General features: G+C 46.0%; 1 protein-coding gene across 1 annotated transcript in view; it reads right to left on the bottom strand.

Annotated features, from left to right (window-relative positions):
- The window catches only part of ABLIM1 (actin binding LIM protein 1), a 171,455-nt gene that overhangs the window by 117,885 nt on the left and 33,171 nt on the right, over nt 1–20,399 (bottom strand). Inside the window, exons 3-4 of the mRNA XM_062215055.1 lie at nt 9,844–10,027; nt 6,018–6,127 (exon numbers count right to left, since the gene is read on the bottom strand). Of these exons, the coding sequence (XP_062071039.1) occupies nt 6,018–6,127; nt 9,844–10,027 (294 nt within the window). The remainder of the gene's footprint in view (nt 1–6,017; nt 6,128–9,843; nt 10,028–20,399) is intronic.

The following is a 20,399-nucleotide window of genomic DNA, read 5'->3' as shown; positions in this document are numbered from 1 at the left end:
ATTCTTAATCATTATGCTGTAACCTTTCCTCAGTCATCACTCCCCCCCATCTTTCTTTCTTTCTTGATTCTGAATAGTTTAGGCTCCAGCTCCACTCTCACAACATCCTTAAAGAAGAATGACCGGGGCCAGCGCTGTGGCGTAGTTGGTAAAGCTCCCGCCTGAAGTGCCAGCATCATTATGGGCGCAGGTTCAAGTTCCAGCTGCTCCACTTCCAATCCAGCTCTCTGCTATGGCCTGAGAAAGCAGTGGAGGATGGCCCAAGTCCTTGGGCCCCTGTACCCACGTGGGAAGACCCAGAGAAAGCTCCTGGCTTCGGATGGGCCTAGCTCTGGCCATTGCAGCCATTTGGGGAGTAAACCAGCAGAGTGGAAGACCTCTCTTTTTCTCTGCCTCTTCTCTCTCTGTGTAGTTTTGACTTTCAAATAAATAAATAAATCATTTTTTAAAAAATGAAGAAGAATGGCCAACATGTGCATGTGCTTTTACCCCGTGGCATGAACCTTCTCGTACTTTACTTATATTAAGTAAATATTATATTTACTTATCTCTGCAAGAACACAGAGAAAAAGAACTAGTACTGTTTCCCAATCTATAGGCAAAGAAATAGAGGCAGAGAGAGACGCAGTTCTCAAGGCACCATCTGTAAGTGGTAGAGCTGGGGTTAGAACCAGCCAGCAACCTGTCCAGAACCCCTAGTTTTCATCAGGGCCCTGCCACGCCTCTGCTGCCACGTGTGCCACAGGAAGAAAGTATCCATAGAAGAAGGAATGGATCTGCTTTCGGGGACCTGGCCGTACAGCACATCGCTAGGAGTCAAACTCCGGCAATTCATGGGTGACATGGGTGGGTGTGCTCCGGTGTTGCGTCCTTTTACACTGGTGGAAAACATCAAATGAGCAGATAAAGGCAGCTATACTGACAGCAAAGTGAGAAAAATGAGTCACAAAAGTGGGGACAGTCCCCCATGTTATTCTTTTCTGAGCACTCAGCACTATAAAATGAGGGGTCTTCAAATCATTCTCAGAAAACGTGTCTCAGAAAAAAGAAAAAAAAAAAAAAAACTATGCATGCCTTCAAACATATTTTTGTACCAAAATAAACATTTGAATTCTATTTTTCCACAAGCCATTTGAAGTACCCTCATATTTATTTAATCCTCTAAGGTAGGTACCTTTTATTCTCCCATTTCACAGGTGGAGAAAATAAGAGTGGAGTAAAAGAAGGGGATTGAATAGAAGAGCCAGGATCTGACCCCAGCAGTGAGAAGCCAATAAGGACTTCACCCCTGCACCTGCTGGCAGGTGCCTCAGTGCATAGTCCCTACCCCTCTGCAAATGATCTTTTGAGAGAGAACAGAAATAGAAAACGATCTTGCAACTCTGAAAAGTAATTGCACCAAACAGAAAAGTAAAATACTGGAACCTGCCTTCCTCCCCTCTGAAATCCTGCATGTGACTCTTCATCTGAAATGGATTAAACTCAGCCCACGGGGGCATTTGCCCTGATACTTGCAGGAGTGACAACCGCAGTGGGAACAGTGACACATGCTCCACACATAGGAGGGAAAGAGAGGAAGATGGGTTTGGATGTATGTGTGTGGGGGCGTTTGTCGTGTCACTCCACCGAGCCCACACACGATCAGACACTAGTCAGACAATGCAAAGGGTGATGCAGACAGCAGCCCACTCATGCTCAGGGGCCTGGAAGAGACAAGCAGTGACAATGCAAAGCCAGTTCCAAGGCTCCGGGTTACCATACACGGGCTTGCCCTCACACTGTTCCTTAACCCTGGGGAATCCAGCAGTTCAGCTCCTGGTAAAATGCACCAGGAAGGAATGGAATTGAACTTCGGCACCTTGTACTGAGCCTTCTGGTAGAGCACAGTGTCTTACGCACATAGTTTTAAAATGCATGAATCATCTGGGTACACAGTTTATTAATGTTCATCGCAACTCTACGAGGTAGCTTTTACTACTTCCGTTTGATATCAGGTTTACAGCTGATTGGACTGAAATTGTATCAGACTGGACGCAGCAACAGCTTTAATGATTTGAGCAATGACCTTTTACTGAAGGAGTCTGCTTCCCTGAATAACTTCCTGACGGTTTCCATTCACCAAACCTTGATGCTACCAGCGAGGCAGCTGGGGCACGTGGAGTCAAGGATACCTGGACAATCTGCAGACAGCTCAGGTCGTTGTTATAAGGCTCAGCCCTTCCGTCTTTGAAAATCAGAGTGATACCTACATCAGACAATAAATACCAGGGAACGGAAATTGGCCTCTGGAGCCACACAGCCTGGGTTGGGATCCCAACTCTTACTTACTACTTACTGTCTGGGTGACCCTGGGCACATTACTTCACCTTTATGGCCTTGGTTTCTTCTGTGAGAAGGGGACAGTATTAGTACCAACCCATAGGATTGCTATGAGGATTAAGTGAGTTGATATTTCCACACCAGCTACACAGTGCCTGACACACAGGAAGTACTGTGTGAGTGGTTAGATAAAGAAAATAAAATAGAGGTCAAGGTTCAAAGGATTATAATAAGGTGGGAGCAAACACCAGGCAGCAGATGCCAATGGGAGCTCTTCCTAAATCAGGCAACACAGAGCGGCCACTGGGCAGCTGAAACCAAAATGCAGAATCTTTGCTGGGGAAACTCATTTGAGACCAGTGGAAATTTTCAGTGCCCCCCTCCCTTCTCCTGGATACTTTTCTCCCTCTCGCCCGTCTTCACCTCCTATTCAGTCTTAAGGGAAAGCAGCCAAAGAATGTGAAATAAAACTGTGTCAGAAAAGCAACTTCCTTCTAGAACCTCAGCTCTCTCAGATATTTTGCTGACTTTGAACAGCATCAAGCAAGAGTTTTGCAGTAAAATAGGGTCATATTTTACTTCTATTTAGGAAGATTTCCAAGTTTGAAATGTCATTTTTTTTTAAATAGGAATTTAAAAACATCAGAAGAGTTTCAAAGTTTACAGCATTTCTTGCAGAGTTACAAATAGCAACCAAGTGTTTTCCAATTATGCGCCAATACATTTCAGAAACTTCCCAGAAATTCCTACTGCTCTAGTTTTGTGTGCCTGCCGAGTTTGGGTATTTTGCACTTACATATCTGATATAGAAAAGCTGCCCCTCTCCCCTGCCATTGTTACAGATACTCATATGCCTCATAAATGCCACTTGAGTACTTATCTCAATAGACAAGTACTTGTTAAAAATAAAAGTGTTCTGACCGAAGCAATTGCATAAAATGGGATTTCATCCACTGGAAGCTAAGGAGAAAATATGGCTTGGCTCAACAATCTGCCTGTAGCAATAACAGTATTTAAAATGCTACAGATTGGGGCTGGCGCCGTGGTCTAGCAGGTAAAGCCACTGCCTGCAGTGCCAGCATCCCATATGAGCGCCGGTTCGAGACCTGGCTGCTCCACTTCCAATCCAGCTCTCTGCTATGGCCTGGGAAAGCAGTGGAAGATGGCCCAGGTCCTTGGACTCCTGCACCCATGTGGGAGACCTGGAGGAAGTTTTGGATTGGCTCAGCTCCGGCTGTTGCAGCCAGTTGGGGAGTGAACCAGTGGATGGAAGACCTCTCTCTCTCTCTGCTTCTCCTTCTCTCTCTGTGTAACTCTGACTTTCAAATAAATAAATAAATCTTTAAAAAAAAAAAAAGCTACAGATTTACATTTGATTACATTCTACACTTAGAACTTTCATTTCTTTTTTAAACATGCAAGTATGTTATCTACAAATAGAAAAATATAGATAAAGCAAAAATTTATTAAAATCATAAAAATGATTTCAGTAGTATGATGACTGGGAAACATGTTCCCAAATATTAGGCCTCAGAGGACCAGAAGTCTTTAAAAGTATCCCATTTCTGGAGCAGGCATTTAGCCTGGCAGGTAAGACGCCTGCACTCCTCACCAGGGGACCTGGGTTCAGCTCCTGGCTCCAGCTTCTGGCTAAGGCACAGTCCGGGAGGCAGCCATGATGGCTCAGGGAATCGGGTTCCTGTGACCCATGCGGGAGACCTGAACTGAGTGCCTGGCTCCCAGACTCAGCCCAGTTGCAGGCATTTGGAGAATGGACCAGTAGATGGGATCTCTCTATCTCTGTGCCTCTTGAATAAATTAACAGATAACATATCAATCACAGTTCAAACAAAATTCTATTCTGCTCCTTAAACCAAATGAAGAGAACAATACAAACAAAAAGGGAGCAAAAAACTGGGAGTCAAAAGACCTGTATCTGACCCTACCCTACCATCGGAGATTGTATGACCTTGAATGTGCCCATGGGCACCAGTGTCCCCAACTATCAAAACAGACAGGTGGATAAAGGACTATTACAAGACTCTTAAGGCCTCATGGGTGTGACCCTCTACTACAGCTGCTACATCCTGTGGTGGGCCTCACACCTTCCTCTCTTTCATAAGTAGAGTGAAAAGTCCTCCCAAGTATCTGGTATTGGACTTTCAAAGCAAGCCCTCCAAACAGTGGGTAACTCCTCCCACTGCAGGCCACCTACCTAACAGCCTGGGGCTAACTGCATCTCCTGTGCTTAGGACAGGGCCATAAGGATGATGAAGGACTTAAACCCCAACCTTAGGGGTCCAGGATGGTGTCTGCTTTTCCACTGCTGATATACCCAGGCTGCTGTTACTTCTCGGGAGGTCTCACGGATTCCCATGCTAAAGTGTGTTGAACAAGAGGCGCTAATACGTGTATTTTATTCTTTCCTCCCAGTGGTCAAAATCCAATTTCTATGCAAATGCTTTGGTCAAAACATTCCCTTATTTATTTATTTTAACAAGTATTAGGCTTCCACTTTCATGGGAAGACTTGGAGTCATTGTTGTAAATTACACAGGGTTCCTCTGGACCAGAAGTGGCTTATCTCATGCTCATGTATTAAGACTCATGGAGCTTAAGGGGAATTTATTTCTGGTCTCCCAAGGATTAGCAAAATTCACAGAAACCAAGGCAAATGCCTAGCCCGCATCTTAACACCCCTGGCAGGAGATAGAAGTAGAGCTCCCTTCCTGGTGACCACAGCTCAGAACACACTGGCTTCAAAGATTGTCAACTGACCTACCTCATATTATTTGTTAGAAGAAACAGTGTGATTGGGCACTGTTTTTATTCTGGGGGAAGTTATACTGGTCTGTCTGTGTGTCTCTGCCTTTCAAATAAATTAAAAACATATTGATCATTTTTTTTAAATCCCACTTCTATTTCTTAAACCAAAACAACGAGGAGTATTAAATGAACAAAAAGAGAGCAGAAGCCAGGACTGGATTCAGATGAGAACTCATCCTGAGTAATAACAATTAGTAATAGTGGGGCTCGCTCTCCAGACTTTCTTCAAATTAGCTGTCACCTATAGACAGAGGTCTTCTCTGACTGTCCCATATAAACATGGCCCCCTTACCCTGTTTGATTTTCTTCCTACTTTAACCTTTGCATGTATCATCCACCTGCTCCCACCAGAAAGCAAGCTTCCCAGGTGTTGTTCCCAGGTGTACCTCTAGTGTGAAGAACAGTACACACTGCAGGGCTTTGTAAAACATCTATCAAATGACTAAATACCAGGAATGTTCTGGGTGAAGGAAAAGTGACTTAAGAGTAAGTAGAAATCACTGCATTTGCACCCTGGGTGCGGTGGACGGAGCCATGTTAACGGAGAAAGGTATCAATCACATCAGCACCAAGTGTTCCCACATCTCGGCCTCCGTGGCCAGAAACGGACATTTCTAGTGCTTTCCTTCGCTCACTGTCAAAACGGAAGGTTTGATGGCCAACTCCGTCATGTCTTTTTGAAATAATGGAGCTGATGGCACTGCCTGGGTTTTAGAGACGGCTTCACCAAACACCACACTTTACAACTGAAAATGCCCCAACAGGATGTCTCCTGGCCCCAGCTAGCAGGGTTCCTCAAAAAAGGCAGGCACCTGCCTGAGCTACTTTTGAACTACAAAGATATTCATGTCAATGGGTCTCTGGGGCACTTACTGCTGGAGCAGGTGGCTTCTTTCGGACTGGATGACATTGGCTGTGCACAGAGTTGACAAAGGCAGTCTCTCCCATTGAACGTGACTCGGTCTCCGGGCGGGAACGGACGCCTGGAGACAGAAAGACATGGCCCTCAGGGTTATTCCAATGATTTCATTCCTTTTCCTTCTTCCTTCTGCTTGCTGCCCTCTGATGCAAATTTATTTCTTGGAGGAAGAACAGCCAACACGCCTGAAATGCAGACATAACTGAGCCAGCCAGCTGGACAGAGTCCAGACAAATAAATGTGTCTCATTTTCCGAAGAAAAGAGAATGCACTGGCTTTATGGGCATCCAGACAGTAAAATGGGATGATTTGCTTCCAGTCTTTAGTGGCGAATGTTCCAACAAATCACCTAGCAGGGTGCACAGGGTGTACATTTCCAAGTGGAAAATCTTCATGAAGACACATCTTAAGTGCCATGAGTTCCAACTGAAGCTTAGGGCTCCTCCCCAAGAGCACTGGTTACAGACTAAGTGTGAACTCCTCCCCACGTCCTGGGACCGTGCCTGGAGCTCTGTGATCACCTTGCTTAGCTATACTTTGTCCCAGACATATGAATGCCTCACTGTGCTGCAAGTATAGTCCCTTACAAGCGATGAGAAACAGGACAGACTGTAACTATGTGCTTGAGAATTAGTAACAGTTTCTTTCCAGAAGACAATTCCCCTGCCTATTGCACACTTATCTATAATAGCATGTTTTGCAAAGCTATTGCCTTCTGCACGTATGGGTACCGGTTTCTCCTCCCAGTTCACCAGGGAGACAGCCTTTAAAAATCAGTCATTAATTAGTAGACATATGACAAACCATTTCCATGCCTGCTTATTTGCAACTAGTCCGTCTGCCAGGAACTTTCACCAGCACAAGTTTTCCAAGGCGTGGGGCTGTCCATTAGAAAATGCAAAACGCACGGGCCCAAATTCACACATCGGACTCAGAAGCAATTTCTTAAGATCAAGTTCAAGCTTCCTAGCAGATGTCATGTCCAGTTTCTTTCTCCCTGTAAGCCACCCTGCAGCAGCCTAACACACAAAGCAAACACAGGTATATTCAGACTTAGGCCAACTCCACAAATGTGCTTGGTGGCTATCCTCAAGGAGACTGCATTCTTACACCCCCACATGTTAGGAGTCCTGTGGAGAGGTGGGGGTCTTCTCCACTTGTCTGTTACTTTCTGTGGTACAGACAGGGCTCAGAGAGGCCGAGTGCCTTGGCTGGATTTGCCAGCAAGGGAGACGAAGCACTGGCAGGTGGAAATAGTACCTATCTAGTACCTATCAGCTCAGACTTGCTCTGTCTGTAATACTCAGGACCACACTGTGGGAGATGCCAGAGAGCCTACTGTTTCACATTTAGCGATTAAACCTGAACAAACCTCAAATCTGTTCAGTAAGCAGGCTAGGAGGGAGTTAAAGGTCCATAAACGCAACAAGAACAGGGTCTTTTGCCTCTGATCGGGGCCAGGACTGGAGTAGGCCAGCAAGGCACCGAGCTGCTCACTCCTACTCTGACTGGGCACTTGTGTGACCCTGACCATTAGTGTTCCTTTCCACTGTGCACCTGGGCGCCTCACTGACCTCTCCTGGTTACAGGCCTCACTTCCCTCAATCCCACGTGATTCATTATGGGGCAAACCAGAGTCCAGTCCTGCAGCTGGACTTCTGAACTTTGAGTTATTTTGTAAATGCCCCTTTTCAGTCCCTCCTACTTCCTTCTGTGACCTGCATGAGTGCTTCATGGAGAGAAACCTGGAGTTACAGTCAGAAAAACCAAGTTCCAATGTGACCTTCCCAGGGTAACCTGGGAAAGTCCCTTAAACTCTGAGACTCAGAACCACACATAAATAGGAATGTCGACCCTGGCTGACTTCACGGCATTGCTAAGAGGGTTAAATGCGACTCTATATGAATGTTACTTGCAAACTGTAAAAGCAGCCCCTAATCCAGGTCAGGTTATGTCACTCAGAAGCAGCACTAACTACAGGCTTGCATCCCTAATTTGAAAATCCAAAATGCTCCAAAATTTGAAAGATTTTGAGCATTGTTATGACGCTACAAAGTGGAAAATTCTACATCTGATCTCATGTGATGGGTTGCAGTCAAAACACAGGTATCCTAAAAATACTGCATAAAACTATCTTAAGGGTATGTGTATAAAGTGTACAGGAGACATACATTCTGTGTTTAGATTTGGTCTCATTCCTAAGACATATCATTATGCATATGCGAATATTCCAAAATCCAAAATACTTCTGGTCCGAAGCATTTTGGATGAGGGTACCCACCTGTGGCAATAGCAAGCACCTCTTTGCTGGCTCGAATGTTCAGGGACAGGGCTACGGCGGGTAAACGTGTGTCCATCACTATGTTAACTTTAGGGCAATGATGCTCAGGGTCAGGAGAGAAGGGCTCATAGAGTTTACCTGGACTGGGGCCTTCCAACCTGGCCAACATCATACTTGGGAACCTTCTAGAAGCTATTATCAGCATGTGGATTTGGAGAGAAAATAGGTGAGAGATGAATATCTTAAGAGATCTCATCCCCACTCCAACCAGGAGAGTCCAGTGACCAGCCAGGTTTGGGAAATCACTGACGTGGTACGAAGCCTCTCACTTTACAGCTGAGACCACTGTCTTGGGAAAGCTCACTCACAGCCATCTCAACTCAGCCTGGGAAGCAGGACTAGGATGCCGGTCTCCTTAGGGGCAGCCCATAGACTCCCAACTAGGCTGTGTGCCATGGCCCGAAAAGGGAGACGTCAGCACGGAACTTTGCCTTTCATTAAATAAGAAAAATGGTCAGCTTATTAATATAAAATTTTTAATTATGATTTTTAAAACAGTAAGAAATGAGCTAATAGCTGTTAAAAGTTATTTAAACCATTTTAATACATTTCACATTTATTGTGATTTATTTATCGGTATTATCAATTACACAAAATTAAGATGAACCTTCTGGAGTTTATATCTCTCTGGCTTTGAAATCTGAAACACTGAAAAACAAAACAAAACACCTCTTCTGAACTATAGCTTATGGACAGGCACAGTGAAGCAGTGTACTTCTTAAGAAGGCATGGGGTTGCCAAATTAGAACTGACCAGGAGGAGACCAAGGCTTACTGGTGAGTCTCCTTGTTGGAAGAAACCCACCTTCTGTTTTATAAGGTGTAGCTCTAAACACACAATATCAATGGAGACCGCAGATCCTCCCACTCACACCTTACAGTTTCCTTCTCTCTGACTCATCACATTAATCAAGTTAGTTTGCGCAGTCAAGATTTAATCTTGGCAGATGATAGGCAGCTTGAGAGCAGGAGTTGGCAAACCTTTCCCTGAAAAGATCAGATTGTAAACATTTTTTTTTAGGCTTTGTGTGAACCATATATGTGGTCCTAGACACAGCTACTCAACTCTACCGGTATAGCTCCAAGTCAGCCACAGACAGTTTGCAAACAAAGAGTGTGCCTGTGTCCCAATAAACTTTTATTTCCAAAACCAGGGCCATTGTGCCATTTCTCCCCAATGTTTTCGTTGGTCAGGATGTTTCAAGAGTCAGCTACATTCAGAGCTGGTTTCCAGCACTTAAAACCATCCATGTTACTCTACACAGGACATCATGTCTAACCTCTCCCAATGTAATTACTGTAAGTCAGGAGAAAAATAGATCTAAGAACACATCAGACTAAGTGCTACTCAAGACAAAAGGAGACGACCCCAAGCTTGAGCAGCTGAAATCAGCATTTCTCTGTTGGAAGAAGCCGTAGGGTTAGGAGAGAGTCACTTACTTGCAGATCGTACAGGCAAAGCAGTTGGGATGGTAGGTCTTGCCCAGGGCAGTCACCACCTCGCCCTCCACGAACTCCCCGCAGCCATGGCAACGCGTCCCGTACATCCGCTGGTAGTCCAGGGTGCAGAGGTACTCCCCGTTTTTTATGAAGAAGCCCCCTTGAGCCAGGTCACAGCCACACACTGTAGAGAGACAAGCGCACATCTGGTGATCCTCTGCCAAGCGCCTGGGCAGCGGCGGCCTGGTCGCTTACTCTGCGCTCTCAATGGTTTGGGGAGAGGGGAGGAGGCTGGTACAAAGAGCTATTTATTGTGGGGCTCTGCTCCTTCCCTGCCTCCCTCCCCTCAGAAGCTATGCAATATCTCATACGAGTAAAATCCACTTGCTGGGTCTCAGTGGCCTCTGTGGCATGTCTAAGACTCAGAGGTCATCAAACAGTCTTGATGGAAAGACAGCTTTGGTTCAGGCTGCCTCAGTTATAAGGATGGGTGTCCTGGGCAGGGCTAGTTAGGAAAGGTGCCCACTGCTTGCCCACACAGCTCCGTGGTCTGGGCCAAGATTGTTACTGAGTTGAGTAATAAATTCCTTCTCTAGCAAAAGCAGTAGCTAAAATTTCCAATAGCTTTTTTTTTCCCCTCTTTTTTGCACTCCGGAAATATTTTCCCATAGCTATGAAGAATTAAGACATTCAATTTTCAATTTTCTCTTTGTACAGAAAATAGTACAAGCTAGTTTTTAAAATATTCTAGAAAGAAATAAAAAGTAGACAGGCCAAAGAGGAAAGAAATGGGGACATGTCTGAAATAAAACATTCATGATGGCTGTGCATGCAAATGAGGACGCATTGTTCTGTCCCGGGTTCTGGTGTCTCTTTCAAAACTGTGCAGCTGTGGGTATGGAGATGGGGCAGACAAGCAGGTCTGGGGGTGCCAGGGGCTTGGGCCTGGTCTCCATGTTCAGACAAACCCAGGCAGGTTACAACAACTTGCCCACAAATGAAGTCCAGGCTAAGTCCCAGAGCAGAAAGGCTTCTCACTGCCAAATGACTGAGAAGCTACAGCCAACGCAGCATATCTGGAACCTTCTCTGTTCCCAAGGTTGGGTGACTCCTACTCCTTAAGGGCCTGAGGCAATGAATCCAGGAGTCTTTCTGGTTATTTCTGCAACCGGATAGCGCAGACACTCGGTTGAGGAAGAGGGGGTGGGGAGGTGAGTTCAATCACGAAATTGCTTTCCTACCTACTAGAACGTTCCACATGATTAGCTCCCATGACTCACTAATGCATCTAATGAACTAGTGCTGAGCACAGTAAGACTCTGATGGAAGTAACCACTCCCCCACCCCAGCTAGCACCCTTTACTAATCACCAGCTGCTAAAGATATTCAAGGTGACACAGAACCTGCTCCAGCTTTCCACTGCGGATCCGTCAGTCTTTGTTTAGATCAACATTCCACGGCTATGACTTCTTTGCAATTTGCAATGAAGTAACCCAAGGTGATGGCCTGGCTCCATCCTGCCTGAAACTGACCACCCTATAAATACTACCATGATCCTGTTATCTGGAAAACAGTCCTTCACCACCTGCTGCCTCCAGGAACCTGCCAGTGGCTCCTCCTGCCCCCACGGGTCTCACACCTGCTTCTTCCTCACCAACTGGGTCCTATGGGTTGAGGGAACTGGAGGATGGGCCAGCCTCGTGCTGACTGCAGATTTCTTTGGCAATGAGAAACAATCCTGGGATGGGGAAGCAGGGCCTCACAGAACACCTGAGAGTTCTCGGTGTTTTCAAGGTCCCTTTCTTCCTTTCCTGCAGGATGACAAAGGTACATAAGTAAGAGCCCTCGTCTTTACTTCTTTGGATTCTCTTTCAGGAACTGAACGGTACCTAGTAGGATACAGAGAACACAGATTTTGAATTTAATAAAATCTTGTCTCAAGTTTGGTAGTTTCTTGCCGATTCCCCTTGCCTTGTGATGACTCCGTTACTCTTCCAAACTTAGGTATTTCTCCAAGCCAGGAGAAATGGCAAAACTTGCATTTGGACTACTGTTAATTTCCTTAGGTCTTTCCTACAAATACCTAGGCTGGGTTTAAAATCCACAGACCCTTTACAAAAAGACTCATGGTCACAGGAGATACTTTCCATGCTAATACAGATTGTTTAGACAGTTTCAAAGCTAATTCTAAATGTTTTCAAAACTCTTTGTATTTCCTCCTTCCTTTGGGGACCTCTGCGTGGCCTTTGCTAGTGTATATGATTTTGTGAAACTGATACATTCTCTCCTTTATTAAGTAAGTCCTAGTTTGCAGGAACTTAGCATAGTCTTACAAATTATTTTGAGGGTAGGCATAATGGCACAGTAGTTAAGATGCCACCTGGAATGCCTGCATCCCACATGGAAGTGCCTGGTTCAAGTCCTGCCTCCGCTCTCCACTTCAGCTTCCTGTTAATGGGCACCCTTGACCCTTGAAGGCAGCAGTGATGTCTCAAGTAGTTGGGTCTCTGTCATCCACGTGTGAGACCTGGATTGACTTCTGGGCTCCTGGTGTCAACCCAGCTCAGCATCTGCTGTTGCAGGTGTCTGAGGAGTGAGCCAGTGGATGCAAGATTTTTTCTCTTCCAAATACATAAAAAATAAATTCAAAAAATAATTTCATAACACTGCTGGTACCAAATGACAATTAAACTGTGCCCTACTGTGATCTAATTGGACTTTATCCTTAAATTCAAAGCAGTGTTCAAGCTGGCCCTACCAAACTGTGCCGTTACTGCTGGTGGTTTATGTGAGAGCATTTCAAAAAATTCATGGAAATTGCATATCATGAGAAACTATGCACGGGTCTAACAATTTTTTGCACTAAGAAAAAAATTTACTTCCATTTTCCATGAATGTTTTAAAAGTGTCTTCAAACAACAAAGAAAGACGTGTTTGAAGAGGGACCCACAGAGACAGGAGTCCTTAATGGCACACACACAGCAGTGAGATGGGAACCTAAAATCCCAAAGGATGCTCCCACTACATTCCTAAGGATGAAGCAGTTGTGTTGTAATTCCAGACTCCTCCCCTCCACTGCCATTCACCCCGTCCCAGGCCTGCCTCTGCTGTTTCTCCTCTCCTGACGGCTCCCGTGCAGTCTCCTCGGCCAAATCCCTACATCCCACACACCCCACCTCCTCCCTCCATCATGGGGACTGCCCGCCCGGAACAGATCCCATTCACCCTGCAGTTTCAACTGGGACTCTGTGCAAAGGATCTGAAATTAGTGATCTCTCTGGCAACCTCTTCGCTTCAGACTTTGATTTGTGGCTGCGGGGTGTGCCCATCTCAAGTCTGGCATGTTCCAAGCAGACCGTATGCTCTCAGCTTCTCTGCCAGACCCTAAAGCCTTCTGCTTGTCCTAGATTCCTCTCCACAAAACAGCAGCGGCACCTGTGCCACCCTTCTCACTCCAGCATTTTCAACTGGCTGCTGATACAATTCATTCCCCCAGCAAAATGCTTCGCTGATCTCTCTCCTCTGCATTCCTGCTGCCACTACTCAGACCCCAGACTTCAGTAGTCCCTCCTCTGTAGTAAAATAATGTTTATGATTAAACATTTAAAAATTACTAAAAATTAAAATTACAAAAATAATTTTATACATTTGCTTTGGCAAAACAATTTTATTCTAATAATGTGTATACTGGAAAAAAATCAAAACAACTTGAATTTCTATAGGTAGAGCAAAGATTGACTCAATCATGGATGTCCAGCCTAAGGAACTGTGTTCAAAATTATGGGTTAGATCTCTGCAGGCCACACAGTGTCTGTGATACAGCATTACATGGAAAGAACGAATGTCACAGAGGAAGCAATGTCAACAATGCTATTTCTAGAAAAGTCTACTCATGATTTTATGGACATGAAAATGTGAGGCCATATGTTGGTTCTCTTAGGAGGATGAAGAATTAACTTATTATTTTCTTCTACAAACATTTTTTTTATTCACTTGAAAGGCAGAATGAAAGAGAGGGCAGGAGAGACAGATCTTCCAGCCATCTGCTGGTTCACTCTCCAAATGGTCACAATGGCTGGGGCTGGGCCAGGCCAAAGCCAGGAGCTGTGAACTCCATTCAGGCCTGTAATGTGGCAGAGGGACCCAAGTACTATGGCCATCCTCTGCTGCCTTCCCAGGCACATTAGCAGGAAGCGGGATTGGAAGTAGAGCAGCTGGACTCAAATCGTGGCTCCAGTGTGAGATGCTGGCATAACCCACTGCACCACAGTGCCTGTACTGGGAGCACTGTTTCACAGCCCACACGAGGATTAGCTCATTATCCAGTGCTGGATCTGTGTTTGACAAGCTCTCTGCTATTGATTGAGTCAAGGCCCAGATTTTGGAGGTTAGGATTAACTTCTGTGTTCTCATCCAACAGAGACGCAGATGACTTCTGTTGGTCTTATCATCTTGTTGAACCACTAATCAGTTTGACATTGAACCCACCCATTATAATCAATTTTCTTTTCTTTTTTCTCTTCTCTTCTCTTATCTTTTCTCTCTCCTTCCTCCCTCTTTCTCTCCCCCTCACTTTATTTATTTGAAAGGCAGAGTTAGAAAGAGAGAGAGACCTTCCATCTGTTGGTTTACTCCCTGGATGGCTGCAATGGCTGAGGCTGGGCCAGGTCAAAGCCAGGAGCCAGGAGCTTCCTCCAAGTCTCCCAGGAGGGTGGCAGGGGTCTAAGCACTTGAGCCACCTCCCACTGCTTTTCTCAGACCGTTAACAAGGAGCTGGATGGGAACTGGAGCAGCTGAGATATGGAACCGGAACCGGAACCGGTGCCCACAGAAGGCCAGCACTGCAGGTGGCTTTACCCACTGTATCACGACGTCCCCCACCCCCTGCCATGCTCTTTTCTTGAGTGCCTTAGTGATCCATTCCCGAGTTCTCTTCTGAACCAGCTTGGTCAACCTGCTGGTTCCTTCATTAACGACTTGAATGAATCTTTGATACCTGTTCATTCTACATTTGTATGAGAGTTCATATACTTAACATTTTGAAAATTACACTTTAACAAAAGAATGAGTCTTTGTAACTGAAAATATCTAAAGAGAACATTAATGATTTTTTTTTTTTAAAAAAAGCTTTGGTCTGTTTTATATTCACAGCTTGGCAAATACTTTAATGGATGGCCCACAGCAAAACATTCACATCTAAATGATCACAAAATCTCAATTAGTGAGGTCAAACTTCAGTAGCCTATATTTAGATTTTTAACTTTAGGCACTCCATTTGTCTTTGCTTTAGTTGAAAATTAACATATGTCCAGGGAAAAGCAAAGATTCCTTTTACTAAAAAAAAAAAAAAAAAAAAAAAAAAAAAAAAAAAAAGGGCTCCCAGAGAAAGGCATTATTAACGGTTTTCTTCTTTCAAAAGATATTTATTTATTTGAGAGGCAGACAGATGGGGTGGTGAGGGAGGGAGGGAGGGATGGGAGGAGGCTGGGAGTGTTCCCATCTGCTGGTTCACTCCTCAAACGCCTGAAAAGGTTGGGGCTGATCAGGGCCAAAGCCAGGTGCTAGGAAACCAATCCAGCTCTTGTACCAGAGTTATCACAGACCCAACTACTATAGCCATCCCCTGCTGCCTCCAGGGTCCGCGTTAACAGGAAGCTAGAATCAGGAGTGGAGCTGGGCATCAAATCCAGGCACCGCGACACAAGTGGCATTCGTACCAACCAGCCCCCTTAACAGCTGGGTCAGGCGCCAGTCCGGCTTGCTTTCTGGTGACGAGTTACTAAAACATTCTCCACCCAAGGCCCCACTGAATCCTGCCCTGCTCGCCGTCACTAAAACCTGCCATGAACTGCACTGTGCCTTGTCACTCTGCTGCTCTTAAACTCAATCTTTACGAATCCCGCAACACAGTTAACTGCTGGGGAAGTAGGGATATGCACATCCAAGGCATTAAGATAAGACTTGCAGAATTAGTAACAGGCATTTAAGAAAAACTCCAGCGAACAGGAGCGGCTCAAGTTGTAAAAACACCACAGAACAGGAGGGAACGAAGTTGGAGGTGTCAGACAAGGGTTAAAACAGAACAGGTTTTAGTGGCACCGATGGGGCTGCAGTAGCAACTATTTCTTCAACCCTCTAAAAACAGCAGTTACATTTTACGTTCCGACAAATACATTTCAGTGACATTCCATCTGCCTGTCAAATGGAAGCATTTAGGAGCACGGGTAATCCTTACCACCATGGCCAAAGGTGGGTTTACCAAAGATGGGTTTAGGGGGAAAACCAGAAGAGGATATCTTCATGCATTTGAGTGAGCTGAGCATCTCTGCTGTGCCGCTGCCCTTGGCTGGGGTTTTAATCCGCTCAACCCAGAAACAGAGCACGGGGATGGGAAACAAACACGATCAGCATTTTCAAAGTTAGTCCCCAGCGACGCGAGGATTTTAACTGTGGGGCCAGCAACCTCCAGTGGGTCCTTGCTTCTCTGTTGTAGGGCAGGTGCTTCCAGCACCTGGTCAGTCCACTCCGGCAGCTGGTCAGTCCACTCCAGCAGCTGGTCAGTCCACTCCGGCAGCTGGTCAGTCCACTCCGGCAGCTGGTCAGTCCAGCACAAGGCGCAAGCAGCCCTTCTCAACTCGCCCCATGAAGTGGAGGTTTGGGACCCAGGTCACCCTTCATGTCTGGGGCTAGGCTACTTCACCTCTGGGCAGGTCCAGACCTGCCTCTGCCCTGCCTGCAACAGCAGCAGCCCTGCCTCCTTCGAGGCTGCCAAGTCCTAGTGCTGGGGGTGGAGAGACCCGGACCGCGCGACTCCCAAGCACTTCTCCCTGGGTTTGCACTGAGAATACCCAACACTTCCCTCCTCATCCTCTCTCCTCTACTCCAACTAATGGGAGTAGGGCTTCGTTTCATCTGAGATTTTATTCCATTTATCCCTCAGACTCTTCTCAGAGAACACAGGAGTAGACTACAACACAGTGTCTTCCCAAGCCACCAAAAACCCCATTAGAGTAGGGAGTCTGAGTTAATCCATTTTAGCTCTGAATCCCAGAGCAGTGTGTCTCAAGATACCACGCACTATAAAAGCTGTATCCACTGTAGCTCAGAGCCCAAAATAGCTGCACAGAGAGGCATCAACAACAAAGTGAGGGGCGGTGTTTCACCAGAAATAACTTTTGGTAATGCTCTATCCTGGAAGCCAATACTAAAGCCTCAAAAAACACATGTGAGTAGTTTTCACATTAACTTCTAGATGCACATCAAAAATCAGCCATCAGTTCTGCGAAAGGAATAGTTACACACTCAACCAGATGGTGAGGTGGGCCCCCAAAACAAGTTATTTGAGGGTGTGCGTTTAACTTGGAGCTTGAATTTAAAATAATCAAAGCCTTGCTTGGTTGGAAGGAAAAAATTTCAGAATCCCTATTAAGAAAATCTTTGACAATGCCATAAGTTTGTTTTTAACACTTGTGCAAACAATATTAATTATAAACAGCTCAAGAAACAATGTTATCATCAGAATAATATCTCTTACTCACTGGACTTCTGTTTTGCCTTCTAAGATTTGGTCCAGCTCTCTGCTATGGCGTAGCAAAAAGCAGTAGAAGGCCCAAGTGCTTGGGCCCCTGCACCCACACGGGAGACCAGAAGGAAGCTCCTGGCTTCGGATCGGCTCTGTTCCTGCAGCCATCTGGGGAGTGAACCAGCAGATGGAAGACCTTTCTCTCTGTCTCTCCCTCTCTCTGGTTGTAACTCTGCTTCTCAAATAAATAAATCTTAAAAAAAAAAAAAAAAAAAAAGACTTGGTCCATAACAGAAAAACCAGTATTAAAGTATTAAATCCCATAGCGCGGATTATTTTACCATCAGGCACTGGGGCTGAGCATATGTACAAGAAAGGAAATGGATGGCTGATGCTGCTTCACAGGACTGACCTTGCTTTGCCCCGGGAGTTACATCTCAAACCAGGCCACATATTTGAGTTTGGGGCCCGTAGGAAAGTTTTACTGAAGTCTACTTCCTCTCCTAGCCCCTCCCCCCTTTCAGTCTCCAGGAGGAGCTGGGTCACGTGTCTTCACTCTGCTGAGCACTCTGACCCTGCCTTAGGCCCGCCCATCTTCCAGACATTCCTCAGCCTCTTCCGGACACCAGCGCTGTCCCCAGGCTGATCCTCCCAAGCGCCCCGCCCACCCTCCTGGCTCGCCTTCCTGGCGAAGCGGCAGCCTCCTCCAGGCTCTGACCCCTCGGCGCTCGGAACAGTCCCTGCTCTCTGGCACTTGCTATGCCTCCTGGTCATACGCCACTGCCTGTGGAACTGCCCACTGGTCTAGACTACCAGCCCACTTCGTATGCTAGTGTATCTTCCAGAGTAATTAGAGATGGAAAACCACTGTCCCCTCCCCCCGTTTCAGGCTACTTTAAAGCAGGCTGGTGTCTGGGGTGTGTGATGAGAGCCAAGTTCCTTTGGCACAGCACAAGGTAAAGGCATTTTGGCATTGACCTTGTGCCAGTAACCCTGTCTTTGCTCCTGATGACCTTCAAGACTGTGGTGCCCATGTAGTCAGTCACTCACCTCCCAATGTCTGTAATTGATGGAGATGCAACAACTTTTTTTTTTTTAAGATTCACTTATTTACTTGAAAGGCAGAGTTACTTGAGAGGTACAGGCAGAGAGAGAGAGAGAAAGAGAGAGAGAGAGTCTTCCATCCACTGGTTCATTCCCCAAATGGCTGCAACTGCCAGAGCTGTGCCGATACGAAGCCAGGAGCCAGGAGCCTCTTCCAGGTCTCCCACATGGGTGCAGGGCCCAAGGACTTGTGCCATCTTTTACTGTTTTCCCAGGCCATAGCAGAGAGCTGGACTGGAAGTGGAGTAGCTGGGACTGGAACTGGTACCCATATGGGATGCCAGCACTGTAGGCGGCAGCCTTACCTGCTACGGCTCAGCGCCCGCCCCGAGTCAACAACTTAAGAAAATGTTTGAATTCACTTGTCCTCTCTACAGGATCAGACAAAGCTTTATGTTGTGTTTAGCAATAGCAAGAAGGCCCCCCTGACTGAGAATAAGACTGTGATGAGTTAATCCCTCCGCCGTTTAAGGAGAAGAAACTTGAACAGGAACATGAAGTAGCCACAGGAATAATTAAAGGAAAAAGCAGTGGGTGGAACCGGGATTAGACTGAATAAGAAGAGATCAGGTCTTGCCGGCGCCGTGGCTCACTAGGCTAATCCTCCGCCTTGCGGCGCCGGCACACCGGGTTCTAGTCCTGGTCGGGGCACCGATCCTGTCCCGGTTGCCCCTCTTCCAGGCCAGCTCTCTGCTGTGGACAGGGAGTGCAGTGGAGGATGGCCCAAGTCCTTGGGTCCTGCACCCCATGGGAGACCAGGAGAAGCACCTGGCTCCTGCCATCGGATCAGCGCGGTGCGCCGACCACAGCGCACTACCGCGGCGGCCATTGGAGGGTGAACCAACGGCAAAAGGAAGACCTTTCTCTCTGTCTCTCTCTCACTGTCCACTCTGCAACGGCAAAAGGAAGACCTTTCTCTCTGTCTCTCTCTCACTGTCCACTCTGCCTGTCAAAAATTAAAAAAAAAATAAAAAATAAAAAAAAAAAGAAGAGATCAGGTCTTAAAGGTCTTTAAAGTATGGTGAGCTATTTAAGGAAATCAGTGATCAACTCTTTTTCTTGCTAAGGAGGACAAGAAGGGGAGTAGTTTGTTTTACATGTTCCAAGAGATCTATGTTAGATAAGCTTTTGGCTAGAACCACAAGGTGATAATCAATGAGAGCAGGCTCCTGAAGGAGGCAGCTCCACGTCTTTGGTTAAGAAATATTGATGATGACGGGGCCAGTGCTGCGCCATACCAGGTAAAGCCACTGCCTACAGTGCCGACATCCCATATGGGCGCCAGTTCAAATCCCGGCTGCTCTACTTCCGATCCAGCTCTCTGTTATGTCCTGGGAAAGTAGTAGAAGATGGCCCAAGTCCTTGAGACCCTGCACCCACGTGGGAGACCTGAAAGAAACTCCTGGCTCTGGCTTCGGATTAGCACAGCTCTGGTCATTGCAGCCATTTGAGGAGTGAACCAGCAGATGGAAGACCTCTTTCTCTCTCTCTGCCTCTCTCTGCCTCTGCCTTTCAAATAAATAAATAAATATTTTTTAAAAGCCTTATTCTTGAAAAATATACAAATATTTCAACTCATTGACATTAGAAGTTGTATCTGAATTTTTCTAATAATTTTAGGAAAACACTTTGAAAATAATTTTGATGTTTATGGGCTCTTTCAAAGATCAAACATTATAGATAAGAGGAGCAAGGGATTTGTGAAAGCTATCAAAAATGTCCTTTCTCGTGCCATCTAACAGACTTCAGACTCAGACTGCTAAGCGGTAACACTCTGTCACCACAACTCTGCAAGAGAATTCCTGCCAACGCTGCCCCCCAAGTGACGAGCTCACGGGATCTGGCATCTTATTTTCCACAGACACCCAATGTTCAGACGCCTCTCCAGAATGATGTGCCTATAAATAACATACAAACCTAGTTCCATTTT

This window comes from Lepus europaeus, chromosome 17 (genome assembly GCF_033115175.1).
Source record: "Lepus europaeus isolate LE1 chromosome 17, mLepTim1.pri, whole genome shotgun sequence".
Lineage (NCBI taxonomy): Eukaryota > Metazoa > Chordata > Mammalia > Lagomorpha > Leporidae > Lepus > Lepus europaeus.
The sequence above is the reverse complement of the archived record's forward strand: the minus strand, read 5'-3'. Positions and strand labels throughout refer to the sequence as shown.